This window comes from Pteropus medius, unplaced genomic scaffold (genome assembly GCF_902729225.1).
Source record: "Pteropus medius unplaced genomic scaffold, Ma_sr-lr_union100, whole genome shotgun sequence".
In the NCBI taxonomy this organism is placed as follows: Eukaryota; Metazoa; Chordata; class Mammalia; order Chiroptera; family Pteropodidae; genus Pteropus; species Pteropus medius.
Genome location: NW_024351731.1, coordinates 1,757,967 through 1,772,549, shown reverse-complemented (window position 1 = coordinate 1,772,549; position 14,583 = coordinate 1,757,967). Strand labels below are relative to the sequence as shown.

At 49.9% G+C, this 14,583-nt stretch overlaps 1 protein-coding gene across 1 annotated transcript in view; it reads right to left on the bottom strand.

Annotated features, from left to right (window-relative positions):
* Positions 1-14,583, bottom strand: part of TG (thyroglobulin) — a 218,929-nt gene that overhangs the window by 200,260 nt on the left and 4,086 nt on the right. The window contains 6 exon segments of the mRNA XM_039845893.1: positions 151-1,251; positions 4,495-4,686; positions 4,890-5,033; positions 5,534-5,640; positions 13,379-13,538; positions 13,899-14,102. Coding sequence (XP_039701827.1) covers positions 151-1,251; positions 4,495-4,686; positions 4,890-5,033; positions 5,534-5,640; positions 13,379-13,538; positions 13,899-14,102 — 1,908 coding nt within the window.

Here is a 14,583-nt window from a genome sequence, read left to right as displayed (position 1 = left end):
CTCTGGAAAATGTTTAGATTAACCAGCAACTTTTTCCATCAATAGAAGTTTGGGCTCTAGTTATGACTGAATTCGTTTTTTCTGTGATGCACTGTGTTACGGCCTTAATCGAGAACCAGAGTTTGTAGATTGAATACACCATGTACTTACATTGCTTGGGTTCCCCAGGTGCACTTCGGGTTCCAGGAATGGCCTGACCCTCAGCATCGACACAGTAGCATTCAGAGTTGAAGCACTGGACAGGTAAGAAGTGGCCCTCCCTGGTACAAGCAGGGATGAACAGACTGGACCCAGCAGGCTGGCTGCCCAAGAGGTTTTGCATCTGAGCCCTTTGCTTTTCACACTCCGTGGGGCATCGTGGTTGTCCACCTCTACCCCTGGAGCCGGGGAGTTCTCTGCCCTGGGCATCCACACACCAGCACTGTCCAGCGAAGCACTGGACATCCTCATATACTCCTTCTGCAGTGCACGACGGGACAAAAAGGCTGCCAGGTGCCTGCTCGCAGCCCTGGGACCTGAGCGCCACTTCCATCACGTCACCTAAATCCCTCGCTATGTCTTCTGGCACAGAAACAGCATGCTGCAAGAAGCGAAGGAATTCTGGGAGCTCCAGGAGAGAAGCGAGGGACTTCAGGGCCTTCTGATTTTCTCGCAGGTTCACTTCAAAGCCAAAGCTGCCCGCAATTGGCTTATTCATAGTCTCGCCCTTCTCGGCAGCTCCGGGGCTTTCCACAGCAGGATTTGAATCTGATCCCACGGAGAGGGGCTTGGCTAGATCTAGGGGTCCTCCAGCATTCTGGAAGCCGGGGAGACCAAGTCGCTGGAAAAACTGACTGAAGTTAAACGTGCCCCTTGTGCCGAGGGCCCCAGACAAGTTAAACTGGGCGACGTTCGCCAAGAATCTTCCTCCAAAGAGGTTTTGCTGTAGTCGCTGTGGGTCGGTGGTGAACTGAAGGGCAAGCCGAGCCAGCTCTCGGGAGGGAAAAATCATTCGGACGGCTTCTTTGAGGAGACTCTCTGAGGCAGAAAGCTGCCGCCCCTGACCTTCTACCACTGGGCGGAGGACCCCAGAGTCCACGAGCAGCTCCCTGATGGAGGGTGGGCAGGACGGGGCCAGTCTGGCTGTGCCCCGAGAGACCTGTCTTTTCTCGTAAGCCAAGAATAAGCTGTGCCGGCTGAAGTAGCCCACGGGCCCGAAGAGGAGTCTGGACAGGGCCTGCCGCCTCTCCCAGCTACAGGATGGGGCCTCGGCTGCACAGGACAGAGCAAACAGGAAAAACGGTTTCGTGTCACGAGTCATCCTGACACAGCCCCCCAGACCTTCCCAGTGGGGAAATGTCAGAAGGCTCCGTGCAGGACACCTACGTTTTGTGCCTCTTCCTCCTCTGTATCTGAAAACTTCGCCACACTCACACGCCAACCGCCCTGGGTCGATGATGTCTCCCTCCTCCCCCCGCTCAGGATTCACGTCCACCTGGAGCCTCGGGATGGGACCTCATTTGGAGAGACAGTCTTTGCAGACGTAATCAGTTGAGATCACGCTGGGATAGCGTGGGCCCCGCACCCAATGACTGGTGTCCTGATTAAAAGGCCGTGTGAAGACACGGATCGATGACAGGGAAGGAGGCCACGTGAGGTGGGGTGGGGAGGGGAGACTGAAGGGGTGCAGCTACAAGCCAAGGGTCACCAAGGGTTGCCAGCAGCCACCAGAAGCTGGACCGGGCCAAGGACACGGCCTCCCCTAGAGCCTTCGGAGGACACACAGCCCTGGTGACACCTTCACTTCAGACTCACAGGCTTCAGAACTGCACGAGAATAAATTTCTGCTGTTTTAAGCTCCCCAGTCTGTGGTAATTTGTTACAGCCGCCCAAGGCAATGAATGCAGAAACAAGTGCCGATTTTTTAAGTGAAATGTTGCTTTCCAGCATTCTCTGCTGGAATTCTTAGTGGATTTCAATGCTTCATATTATGATCTTCGGCCCACTGGATACCTCCTGGTGGGCCGTCTGGTCTCAGCTAACTGGTTTACAGTCTCTCTGGGGATAACAGCCATTCTTTAAATGCTATTGGTATTTCCTATAATAAATACGTTTCTACATCGTGATATATAATATCGTTACGTATTACAGGAAGGACGATACCTCCTGTGATATAATACAATGACGCCCGCTTAGCAAACACACCGAGTGTATTTTTCTAGGCTTCTTTACCTTCCCTTGAAATTACTGATTAAATAGTAATCAACTCAGTCAATGCCAGGCATGGTCAGGGCATTCTATCTGAATATCCCAGCTTGATTTTAATCACACTAAGAAAAAAAATAAAAGATTTTAAAGTCCAATTCTAATGTCTCCGTTATATAGGTGAAAGCAAAGAAGCTCTGTTTGCTCCACGAAATCATAAATATTAGAGGTTTTCAACCGCCTACCACCCCAACTTTTTAAAATCATTCTTTCCCCTGGATGCCAAAAAAGAAGTCAGCCAATTTTCCTCTGTAACCAGGCAACAGAGAAAGGACTGGAACATGCGGTCAGAGAGAGAGAGAGACAGAAAAGACTGGCAACATCAGAACACACAACGCAGCCCTTAATGAGGCCATGGCTTCCTCTAATAGCTATTACAGGAAGGTAGGAAAGAAATAAAATTTCCTGCTTTGCTGGTTCTCTTTCCAGATTAAGAGTGTCTCCCTTCCATTCGTATGTAGTGTTACCATGGCAAAAAAATTCAGATACTGGTTCCATGTGGCATGTGTTTCCATGGAAATAGGACTGAGATACCAGAGAGAAAAAGACAAAATATATGATCCATGCGTTTAGCGGCACTCTCGGTTTTAATTTGGAGAGCCGCAGTTCATTTCCGCTTGGAGACCGGAGGGCACGAGATAATTTATGTCTTGTAAATTACATTTACAAGATATAATTGCAAATAACCTTCTAAGCAGAGCTTCAGATTTTTCTTTTTCTACAGCTGCACACTTACCAGAGAGAATACTCCCAAACGCTGTGCAGAATACTCAAAGTGTTAAGTTGGAGAAACCAAACGATTTAACAGGAATTGTCGAATGAACATGAATACGTAGCTATTTTGAGACTGTAAAAAGACCCTCAGTCCTTCGCTTTCAAATCTTGCTGAATTGGCTCAGCCCACTCAAGTGGGAAGCGGCCTAGAACATCGTGTTCCTGGATTCCTCCCTTCAGAGCCTCACTTACTGATGACAGGAGATGGAGTCTTCTGGAATCCCTAGGGACACTTCTCAAGGCCACACCCTCCTCCCCGGCCCACTGCTTCTACCTTAGTCCTGGTCCTTGGACAGGGGTGAGTAGTGTCTCTCCAAAGTTTATGCCCTTCCTGGAATCTCAGGACGTGACCTTATTTTTAGAAAAAGGAACTCTGTAGATGCGATTAGTTAAGACACATCATCGAAGAGGAAGCTCTTCATCCGATATGACTGGCGTCATTATAAGAAGAGAAGAGACACAGTCACAGACACAGAGGGAAGATGGCTTTGTGATGACAGAGGCAGAGTTTGGAGTGACGTCACCACAAGCCAAGGAATGCCAAAGGTTGTCAGCCACTACCACGAACAAGGAAGAGGCCAGGAAGGATTCTCTCCTGGGGCCTTCGGAGGGAGTCGGGCCCTGCTGACACCCTGATCTTGGACTCTAGGCTCCAGACTGTGAGAGAATACATTTCCACTGTTCTAAGCCACCCGCTTTGTGGTAACGTGTCACAGCAGCCGCAGGGAAGTAATACAGTCCCCCGATCTCTCTTGGAATTGGTCCCATCGCTACAGTCTAACGCTGCTTTCGATCCGTCCTCCAAAACGCCTGCGTGATCTTTATTACATGCAAAGCCCAGCACGGCACGCACCAGCTTGAATCACCCCCAAGGTCTTCGCCTGACCTGCAAGATGAAGCCCCCAAGCCTTTGCTCCAATGCGAAAGACCGCATGGTCTCACCCTGCCTTTCTCTTAAAGTGAAAGCCCCACCCTGATCCGACTCCGGCATTTCTTCCCTATTCCTGCAGAGTCAGCGGCATTCGCGTTTCAAAGCCTATGATCTATGTCCTTACAATGTTGCTTCTCCTGCTCTCTACCTAGAGAACACCTCTCCTTATCTTCCTCCTTCGGGAATTTTAGAAAACTAATTATTTTATTAGTTTTCTTTATTTTAAATTATCTTTATTTTAGAAAACTAATTAAACAAGCGTCACCTCTTCCACGAAGCCTTCCCGAGTGTCTCCTTCTCACGTGCGCTTCAAGACAGATTCGAAGCCGCCTTGCTTTGTGTTCCTTTACACGCTCCTCTCGTGACCCACATAAACGTCATTCTCTCTCCCTATTCTTTACCCGCGAGACCCTCAATATTCGCTAAGCTCTCTGAGGAAGACACTGTCTGACACGGGGACAGGAAACACGCTAGAAGTTAATGACGATGAATGGGTTTTCCGTCACGTGGAGCTTGACGGGAGGAGACCTTGAGAAGACACCCACCGCAAGACGGCGTGTCCCCCTGTGGCGGGCTCCGTGCCCCGTGGACCTCCTTTCCTCGGGCATCCACACACCAGCACGGCCCGTCCCTCGGGCACTGCACGGCCTGGTAGTCCCCACTGCGGCGGCAGCTCGGGATGTAGGGGTGACCGAAGTTGGCCGCTGCAAACCGCTCCACTTCGCACTTCGTGGGGCCTAGGAGAAAGCCAGGCGGGGAAGGAGGGGCCGGGGAGAAGGCGCGACGTGTTCGCCGGGCGCACTCCGCTTGCCGTTAACATCCGCCAGTCCCCTCACCCCCTCTGGTGGGACAGCCATGGAGCCTGCGGCGACTCTAAAACCCAAGTGGTTGATTTCCTCCCGGCGGAAACATGCGCTTCGGCTGTCGGCTCATTACTTACATCGGAATCTGCCAGAAACGACCACCTGGACTGCTAGGAACCGTCTCTGCAATATCCGGAGCAGGGTGGTCTCAGCGAAGGTGGAAGCGAGGTCCAGGCCGGCAAAAATGGTGTCGTAAATTTCATCGAGCAGCAGCTCCAGACCTGAGCAGAGACAGCGCGCGTTTGGAGGCGCGGTTCACGCGGAGAGGAAGACCCCATCGTGCCACGTGAACCGTTATTAAGAAGGCCAGGGCCTCCCCTGGCTTCACTCCGCAGCGGGTGGGAAGCAGACTTTCATGGTCCCCAAGGTCAGGGCCGCGGTGCGTGGCCGTGCAGGTTGTCCACAGCGCGAAGGGCGCCGCTGAGAGACCGAGGAGACGGAGGAGACCCAGGTCCGTCCTGCGTCCCACGTGCCCCGCGCAGGGCGGCCTCTGCCCGGTGCGGACAGGCCTTTCCAGCACACGGAGGCACCAGGCAGGCCAGCCGCAGCTGTGTTCAAAGTAGCACAGACGCAAGCCTGCTGGCCATGCCCCCTCTGTACCCACGGAGCCTGGCAGGGGAGCAGGCGGTCCCCACTATTCCTGCTCTGCAGGTCATGAGAGTTAAGCTCTCAGGCCCGGCGAATGCCACCCGTCCCCTCGGACTGCCTGAGGTGCGCTTACCCGTCTCAGTCAACTCCCGCCCTTGACTGTCGGCACAGTGACAATACCCAGACACCTCGGGGAACCTGCTCCGAAAGGCACTGAATGTTGCAAATGCATCTGGAAACCTTAAAGAGAAGATTTATGGTCACCATTTCATAAAAGGCAAGTCCTCACAAGCTCTTCCTGTGGAAATAAATAAATGCGGCCTCATCTCATCCGGGGGATAGGAATATCTGATTGTTTTCCCCCATGCCATTTGCTCCATGCTTCCTGCAGTAGATGTATTTCTTTTCTAAGGTGGTTTTACCCAGCCAGAGCTAGGCTGGACCTGTGAAAACAAAGCCGTGCTTAGCGGTCATCTACTAATTAGCCGTTTTCCTCACTCGTAACATTTGATCAGTTTATACCCGAGCACGTTGTCTCATAGGATCTGGCAGAAAACAAGTAACAGACAGCACATTAACCGGTTCCCTTACTAGAATGTAACTCTGGAGACGAAAGGCCAAGTTTGCTGCACAAACATACGTTACATTGTAGATGATCTCATTTGGGAGATCAAAGGACTTTACGACTTTCAAGAGCTTGAAAAGGAGCCAGATTCCTCCACAGGAAATTCTTGAGAAGGACATTTCCCAGTTTCACAGTTGAAAAAAGAAACACAGATCAATATGACATCACCAACAAGGGCTACACAACCCTTTCCATAAGCGGAGGAAAAGTATACCTAAGTCATGTCTGCCCTGGCAATTGCTGTAAGGAGCTAACTGCCTGGGTTCCTCCTCCTGGAAAGAATCTGAATCTTAGGTGATAGGAAGCCACGTAAAGGAGTTCTCCCCACGTGCAAGGATTTAGCAACTAAAGAAGATTCGTCATCTCTATGCAACACTGAGAGATTGTTTTTATGCCTTATGTAGCTCGTACATGTGAATCAAGCTCACCTATGTCTGGAGATATACCCCCCGATAATAAGTTAGCAGAAGCAGCAGCTCTCTGCACAAAGAGGTCCCATCACTGTATACTCTGGCCTAGCAAACTCTTGAAAACAACCTTGCGGTACAATGATAGGAAAATTAAAAAGTAAATTATAGCAACTCCCCTAAATGGATGTGTACACAACACTATGTAAAAAGGGCAGAATGCAAAATGGCCCGTACGCACACAGCAATGTCTACTGCATAAATAAACCGGTATTGGAAGGCCATATACTGTGCAGATACCGCTCAGAGCCTGAACACAGCGGTGCGACAAGCATTCGTTAGTTTGAATGGAAAAGGATATGCACAACAAAGCATAGAAAAGCACTGTAAAATTATGGACTTTCTCTCCATATTGTTGGTCTATTATTATGCGTATATGAGCTGAATTGAAAAGAATGGTAGAGTGAGTCATGCATAATGGAAACTAAAAACTCACTTTGCCCAGTGGCCACTAAATGCAGAGTCGTTATTGGAACTTGAGATGGTTCAATTCCCAAAGTGCTAAGAATAGTATAATAATCACCTCCATTTATTGAGCACTACTTTGTAAAACACAGTCTGCAAAATGTTTAATATACGTGGACTTGTTTAATCCGCTTAACTCTTCTAAAAGGCAGGTGGTATTTCTTTGCATCCCCATATTAGAGGTTGAAAATGCGTTGGTCACCATCTTGAAATAGTGGCGAAAGCCAGGATTCGAATCCAGGTCTCATGCCCTGCATGATACCTATCCATCTCTGCCAACCGTGTTCCTCAGTGTGTGTTTGCTTGTACCTGGTTCCTGCCCCATCACCTGAAAGGCTCGTGACTCTGTTCTGTCCTGACACTCTTCTCCGTATGCCAACACCCAGCCTTTCCCAGCATCCAAATGATGTGGAAGACACGCATGCCGGGTGAATGCACAGACGCGTCACCTGGCTCACCTGAGATTCTGAATTCCATTTCAGCACGAGCTCATGACGTTTGACCCGCTTTGGTCTCACGTTCTGCCGATCCAACCCCACGGCCCACCTCGACGTTCCGTCCCAGGGCCAATGCCACCAGCGGGGTCTTAGAGCCACCTTCGTCCCATCCCCTTAGGGTCAGAGCCCTTCCTTCTGAGTTTCTGGTCTTATAAGCCACCCAGTATCCAGACTTCCCTGTGCTTTATGCATAGATCTCCCTCTGGAATCGCTGTTCTTGTATATTGGAGATTGGCAGGGCTTTGTCTAGAAGAAAGTTCCTCCCGCCCTCCCAGGAAGGTCACCCTAAGGCCAGCTACTGCCACCTGGACTCTCTGAGGCTGCTCTCCGCTCATCCCTGAGACAGATACCCTGCACGGTCATCTTTAATCTCTCCTTGACAATTTCGTGTGCAGTGAAAATAGCTAGAGACCTGGAGCAGACACATCAGAATTCCGGTTCTGGCCTAACCGCGTTTGACTCTCACTATTAATTACTACTAACAAAATCAGTAACAGGTGGCATGTCCGTAAATAGAGCACGGTCCTTAGGAGACTGCCCTGCAGTCGACAGCAAGTTCGAGCTCGGAAACTTCCCCCATGTCCCTTGTTCCTAAAATCCAGGGTGATCCGATCTGATTTTCGTGGTTGATTACTGAAACAATGTCACCGTCTACGAATTTCGGACTCCTCCCCCCGTATAATATTTGAGCCAGTTTATTCGCTGCTTCTGCCGTTATCATTCGATTCCCAACCCTCCTCTGACACCCCAAGAAAAGCCGAACCATTAAGCCCAAACCTGAGGAAAGGCGGACGGCCCTGTCTCCATCCTAGTACGTGAGTCAGCTGAGTTTGGAACCCCTTGCGCTGCCAAAGAACGCTCTCAGAAGACGCGAGCCTCTAGCCGGATGCTAACGCTAAGAACGATGATTTGGCAAGGTGAGGGAGACCGGAAGAATGGACACCACATCCGGGGTCATTCACAGGTCCCTAAATTCAAGGGGGGAGACAGAGGACCGCTGTGTGGGCAGAAGGGAGACCTGACAGGTTGGTAGTCACAGAGAGAGGTACGAGTCTGCTGGCAAATGCCAGAACCCACGCATCTCGATCCTGGAAGCTCTGATGGTGAAAATGCCACGCCTACTGCCCCTTACGGGTACCCGCCTTAGAAAATCGATGGTCTTGGCCGCAGGACAATGTCACGGCATACAACACCCTATGGCATATGGCATTATCTCCTTCCAAGGATCTGAGAAAAAAAGTTCTTCCCATTGTCAATAGAAAAAATAATTGTATCCCTCTGAGAAACTGGTTTATTTTTATCTGGTGGAAACCGAATAACTTAGACTATTTTCTCTTCCTCTGGTTCTAGGAACTCAGAGACAGCATGCAGCCCCTCACCGTCGTTCAGACTCTATAGGCCGAATGGTGTGTACCAATCTTCGCCCGGCTTTATTCTTATTTTCTACCCTTATTTTGCCTTCCTCGTGATTTTCTCCATTTTACACTTCGACCCTGTTCTGGGCATCTCAGAAGAAAGGAGAAAGAGAAAATCAACACGATGCTTAACAATTAAAAAATACTATGTATTTCATCTAGTGGAAAAGAACGCTTCCCTTTTGTTGAATAAAAAGTAAAATCTCAGGATAACCACGGAAAAGCCCTCAAGAAAGAACACGGTAATGGAGACAAAAACGACAGCATCGCTGAGTTTATGCTCAGATTGCAGCCAACCCAGAGTCAGAGGACTCGCGGGAACGGCCCGCCGGAAGAAACAGCGCCAGTCACAGCTAGGATCTGGTCCTGCCCTTTGGCAGAGCAGTTGTCATGTCTCTGGGGTCAAGTAGCTGACACTTCCCGCACAGTCAGATTCTGCATGCGCCCACGGATAGTCCTCCGGAAATCTAAGCATCGATTAATAAATTTAGCAATGTATTTGACTCTCTCCTGCACTAGAGTCACTCTCTTTAAAGTGGGCACTGTGACCTAGCACAGGGCTCAAGGCCCAGCAGATGTCCCGTGGGAGGTCATTGGAAGGTCAGCCTAGGAGGATGTCTCCACTCAGTTACGTGCATATTCGGGTAATGATGCTCCTTCGCCACACACTAAGATCCACTAGATCCTTCTCACTGAATTATCTGGATGTCATGGGTTGCCAAGGCACTGCAGGAGAGACTGGTTGCTAAGGAAGTATGACCGACCGTAGCCACTAAGGACAGGGCTGATGAAGAAACCCAGGAACTGAATGTCAACCCAGATCGCCAACATCAGCTCTTAACACCATCGCGTCCAGTCTGCTCGGCCGGAAGACGTTTACCTAACTGGTATCTAGGCCAGAGCCCATGAATAACGGAGGAAGAGTCAGGAGGACTAGCAAAGCTTACTCCGCATCACGACACGGGTTTTTAAAAGTCATCCGTCAAATAGGTGTAGTTAGCAGTGGCCTTCCTCCAGAGGCAAAGGGGCCTGCCTCAAGTGGCAAACCCTGTGGCCAAGTTCAAGTGCAAATCATCACCCAGCACATTAAGAACCCACAACAGGTTGGCAAACAGGCTGCCCACAGGCTTCCAGCCTCGCCGTAGGCGCATGGAAGGAAGTCAACTGCCTGACACCACTTTTCCACTTGAATCTCCCCCCAAAATCCCCTCGGATTCAATATTCCAAAATCAAATTTGTGACTTTTCCTTCCCAGACTCATCCTCCACCATCCACCTAGAAACCAGACCTCGGAGATCCCTCGATTCTTCTTGCCCCCTGCCCCTCCATACCTATCCCTTCAGCAAGTCTGTGGGCTTCACCTTGTAAATACTTCTCCAACCATCCTCACCCATCTCTCCACCTTCCTGTCTAATACCTCTCACCCGGACCAGTACGGTCACCTCCGAACTCATAGAGTCATCTCCCAGCACCCACTCAGCTTTTCTTCAATCTCGGCCCATTCTTTTCTAAATCCTAGTCCTCCTCCGATGGTCATTAAGATATACCCAACCCCTCCCACCCCCCGACCCAGCTTAAAAACCTTGGTGCAATATTAGGGATATGCTTACACTAAAAAACTACGCCTTGCTTATCTGAATTCAAATATAACTGGCTATCCTGGTTTTTTGTTGTTGTTGTTGTTGTTGTTGTTGTTGTTGTTTTTAATCTAGCAACCCTAGGTATTAAATCTAGGCTTTCCATCTTTATACAGCCTCCATGGCTGCTGCCACTGTGCCCAGTGAGGTCTCTGGGCCTGGCACCGCCCAGGTCTGCTAATCAGAAAATTCCCGAACGTGGCTCAGCTTCCAGTAACCAACAACCTGACCCTTCCCATGACCCACCTAAATCAAAATCCGCTGAGATATGCTTGCTTACACAAAAGAAAGAGATCCCATTTCAAGAGTAAATTTTTTTGTCTGTCTTAAACAATGGAGGCTAAGTCTTGAACTTTTGCATTTAACTCGACTGCCCTCTGGTGGGAGGAGCTGTGAATTGTGCCTCAAGTGGGCACCCTTGGAGAAGTTCTTTGATGCATCAATTGTAAGTATTGATTGTAGGCCTACTGTGTGCCAGGCCCTGTGCTATGCACTATAGGGGAAACCAATGAATTGAGGTTGCATGGGATAGTAAAAGGAGCCAGACAGCTCTAGCACCCATTAGTTATGCTTCTTAGGGTGAGTTCCTTAACCTCTGATTCAGATTCCTCGTTCGTATGCTAGAGACCATAATTTTTCATTCAGTTATTTTTGTAAGTATTAAAGTGGGTAAAAGGATGTTAAACCCCCTGTATGCTGTAAGCACTTAGTTGAACTGAGTACACATTGGTTTGCATCAATGAACATCAGTAAATCAGACTGTTTTATGTAGTCACTGGCAGGCCATTCTCTGGGCCTGGGGACCAAACATCTAATCTATGTTTGCTGAAGCTGAGTTATCCGTAAAGACTTCCTACAGATGCATAATAATTGACAAGTTTTATGCAGTGTTTTCATAGATGAGGTCTATCGGATCTTCACCATGACCTAATCTGTCCTATCTGTCTCCACAGATGGGGGCACTGAGATTCACAAAGAGTAAGTGGCCAGGTCGCTGTGCCAAGCGGTGGCAGAGCCCTAATTAGAGTCACAATGGCAAATGCTAAGGGGCCAGGCAAGTAATGCAGATGGATGGAGCAGGGGGACACGGAGGGGCCTGGAGCGCCGGAGGGTGTACGCTCGGTCGAAAAAGAACAGTTTAAGGCTCGTTTCGGTGCTCTGGGAGAATGCGTACAGGCCCCACCCTTGACTTTGGAATCAGGAATTCAGAAAGGAAGTGGTCGTTTGGAAGTCAGCCGCGTAAAGGCTCAGGTTCTCCAAGAGAATTCCTGGCAGTATCTCAGCCTAAGCGTCCTATTGACTTTTCCAGTAGCCCCGCCCCCCGCCCCTTATCCATGGTGGTTACAGTCCAAGACCCCCCAGTGGATGCCTGAACTACAGCTAGTACCCTATTTATACTATGTTTTTCTCCTACACATATATATCTATGATAGTTTAATTTATCAACTAGGCACAATGAGATATTAACAATAACAACTAATAATAAAACAGAACAACTGTAACGATGAACCGTAATAAAAGTTATGTGAATGTGACATCTCTCGCACTCAAAACAACTGTCCTTCACTCACCTCTTCGCTTAAAGGAAGCACTTTACGGCATCTCTCTGACATATCCGAATTGCCAGCATCACTACTCTTGCTCTGTGGGGTCGTTGTGAAGTAAAATCAGGGTGACTTGAACACAAGCACTGTGGTGCCGTGACAGTGTGATGATCTGATCATCAAGACAGCTACTAAGGGACTCACAGGCGTCTGCTGCGGAAAGACGCAGGGCACAGGGACGGTCCACGTCCAGGCTGGACAGAGCGGACTCGTGAGATTTCATCACACTGCTCAGAAGAGCGCGCGGTTTAAAACTTGCGAATTGTTCATTTAGTATTCCTGGACCGCAGTTGACCTCGGGGAACTAAAACCAAGAGGCGGAAAACTGTGGACGAGGCGGGGCCCTATGTCCTCAGGACGTTCCTATTTTATCTGAAGTCTGTGCGGGGAGGGGGGGAGGGTCCTTTACAACAATAAAGCAGCTACCCGAATCACCGGGTTATCCGATTACTTGGGCTGAGCGCCATAATGCATCGCTCTTTTTATATTTGTTATTTAAATCTCTAAGCTTATCTATGAGAGCATTCATACACGCACCTCACAGAAACGCATAAATATGATCGCAGCCACGCTTTTCGTGGTGCTTTCCTTTCTCCTTTTCTGCCAATTCTCATCTCCTTGCTGCCTCTTCCTTTCCCACGGCGGCCTGATCACCCAGGACGTGCATATTCATATTATTCTCCGTGCTGACCTAGGGCTCTACAGACCAAGTATAACCATATACTCACACACGCACATAACAGGATGCGTATGCTTGTTTGTTTTCTAAAAACTAAACAATGTCATATTATCTGTACTTTGTATCTTCTATCATATTATCGTAATAAGCTGCAGAACCTTCTCCCAGTCGACTGGTGTAGTTCTAATGCATTCTGTTTGATGGCTGCATAAATATTTATGGGGGATACACATTTATTCAGCCATCCACCTCAGGGTTGCTCAGATACTTTGTTCCCAGTTTTCTGCTACAATGAAAACAGATGCAGTAGACATCCTAGTACATATGTCTTCGCATTCTGGTGTTTTTATTTCCGTGGGCTGGCTGGGCCAGAGGATTCATGTATTTTTAATTTGCGTAACTGTTGCCAGCTTTCTTTGGTAAAAACTCTGTCACCTTTTAAATGTACATCGGCAGCGTACGAAAGGCTGGCCCCTCACAATTCCCACCAAGCGTGTATGATACTTCTTGGCACTTCTTGGCACCCAACCCCAACGTGAGCGTGAGCTGTGGCAGGAGATAGGAGGGTACAGAGGCTGGCTCCCCTTACCTGTTGAAGCTATGGATCAGGTCGAAAACCATCATGTCCGTGGTGTTGACGAACTTGCACTGGACGGGCAGAAACCCACCATCTGGAGAACACTGCGGGGGTGACTTGTCGCCCACCCCGTGGAGAAGACGGCGGTTTCTGATCTCACAGCTCCTTGGACCTACACGTTTCCAAGGAAAAATTAATTCGTATGTACGAGTAGGTACCTATGCTTCTGCAGTCTACATTCACGTATGTATGCTATACATGCGACAGTTAGAGGCCCAAACGGGGACAAAGGTCTGCAACAGGAGACAGGCGAGCGCTCGCTGAAATCCAGCTTATGCTCCCTACCGTGGGCCGGAGAATCCTGATCATCCGCCACATGGAAAATGACGTGGCAAAGTAGGTGCCCCCAAGACGTGGGGCCGTCAGAAGCGCCAGGTTCTCTGCCCTTTGCAGGGATGCCCGACAGGGTTTGATCACCGCGTGGAAGCCGCACACCCCGCCCCGTGGGGTCCCGCTGCTCTGTGAGACTTACATCGCCTCGGCTTCCCCGGCTGGCGGGTCCCGTACACCTCCATCCCTTCCGCGTCCACACACCAGCACTGCTCCCGCCGCACGTCACACTGCACTGGCGAGTAATCCCCTGAGTCCTGACACTGAGGGAGGTAGGAGGTGGCCGTGCCGCTGGCGTAGCCACTCAGCAAGATTTGCTGCTTCTGCAGCTGGCAGAAGGACAGGCCTAAGGACGCAAAGAGCAGCCTCAGAACAGTGCTGCAGGGCCAGCTCGGCGGTCTCGGCTCAGGGCTCACCCCCCTCCCTAAGCCGGGAAAGTGGTCCTTCCCACAGCTGAGGGGGGCCCCAGGCCGTGGACGCTCAGCGAGTTGGGGACAGGCTCAGGACCATCCTTCCGACTGCCCATCTTTACCCTAGGATTCCTTCTAGTCGGAGAAGGGCAGTTTTCACTGTGTCCCACAGGTCACCGGACGCCCCACCACGCTGGTGCTGCAGATGGGGCTGTTCACAGCGCTTGTCTGAACCCTATTTTCCCCTCGTGTCTACTGCGTAACCCTGGGGACGTTGCTTCGCCACTCTGCACCCCACTCCGCTTATCTACAGAACTGAAATGCACCTGCCTTTTTCGGTGCCTGAAGACCAGTTGCGCTAATGATGATTGCCCCAGTTGCATACCTACTATGTGTCTGATGTTCTACGTGTGTTAG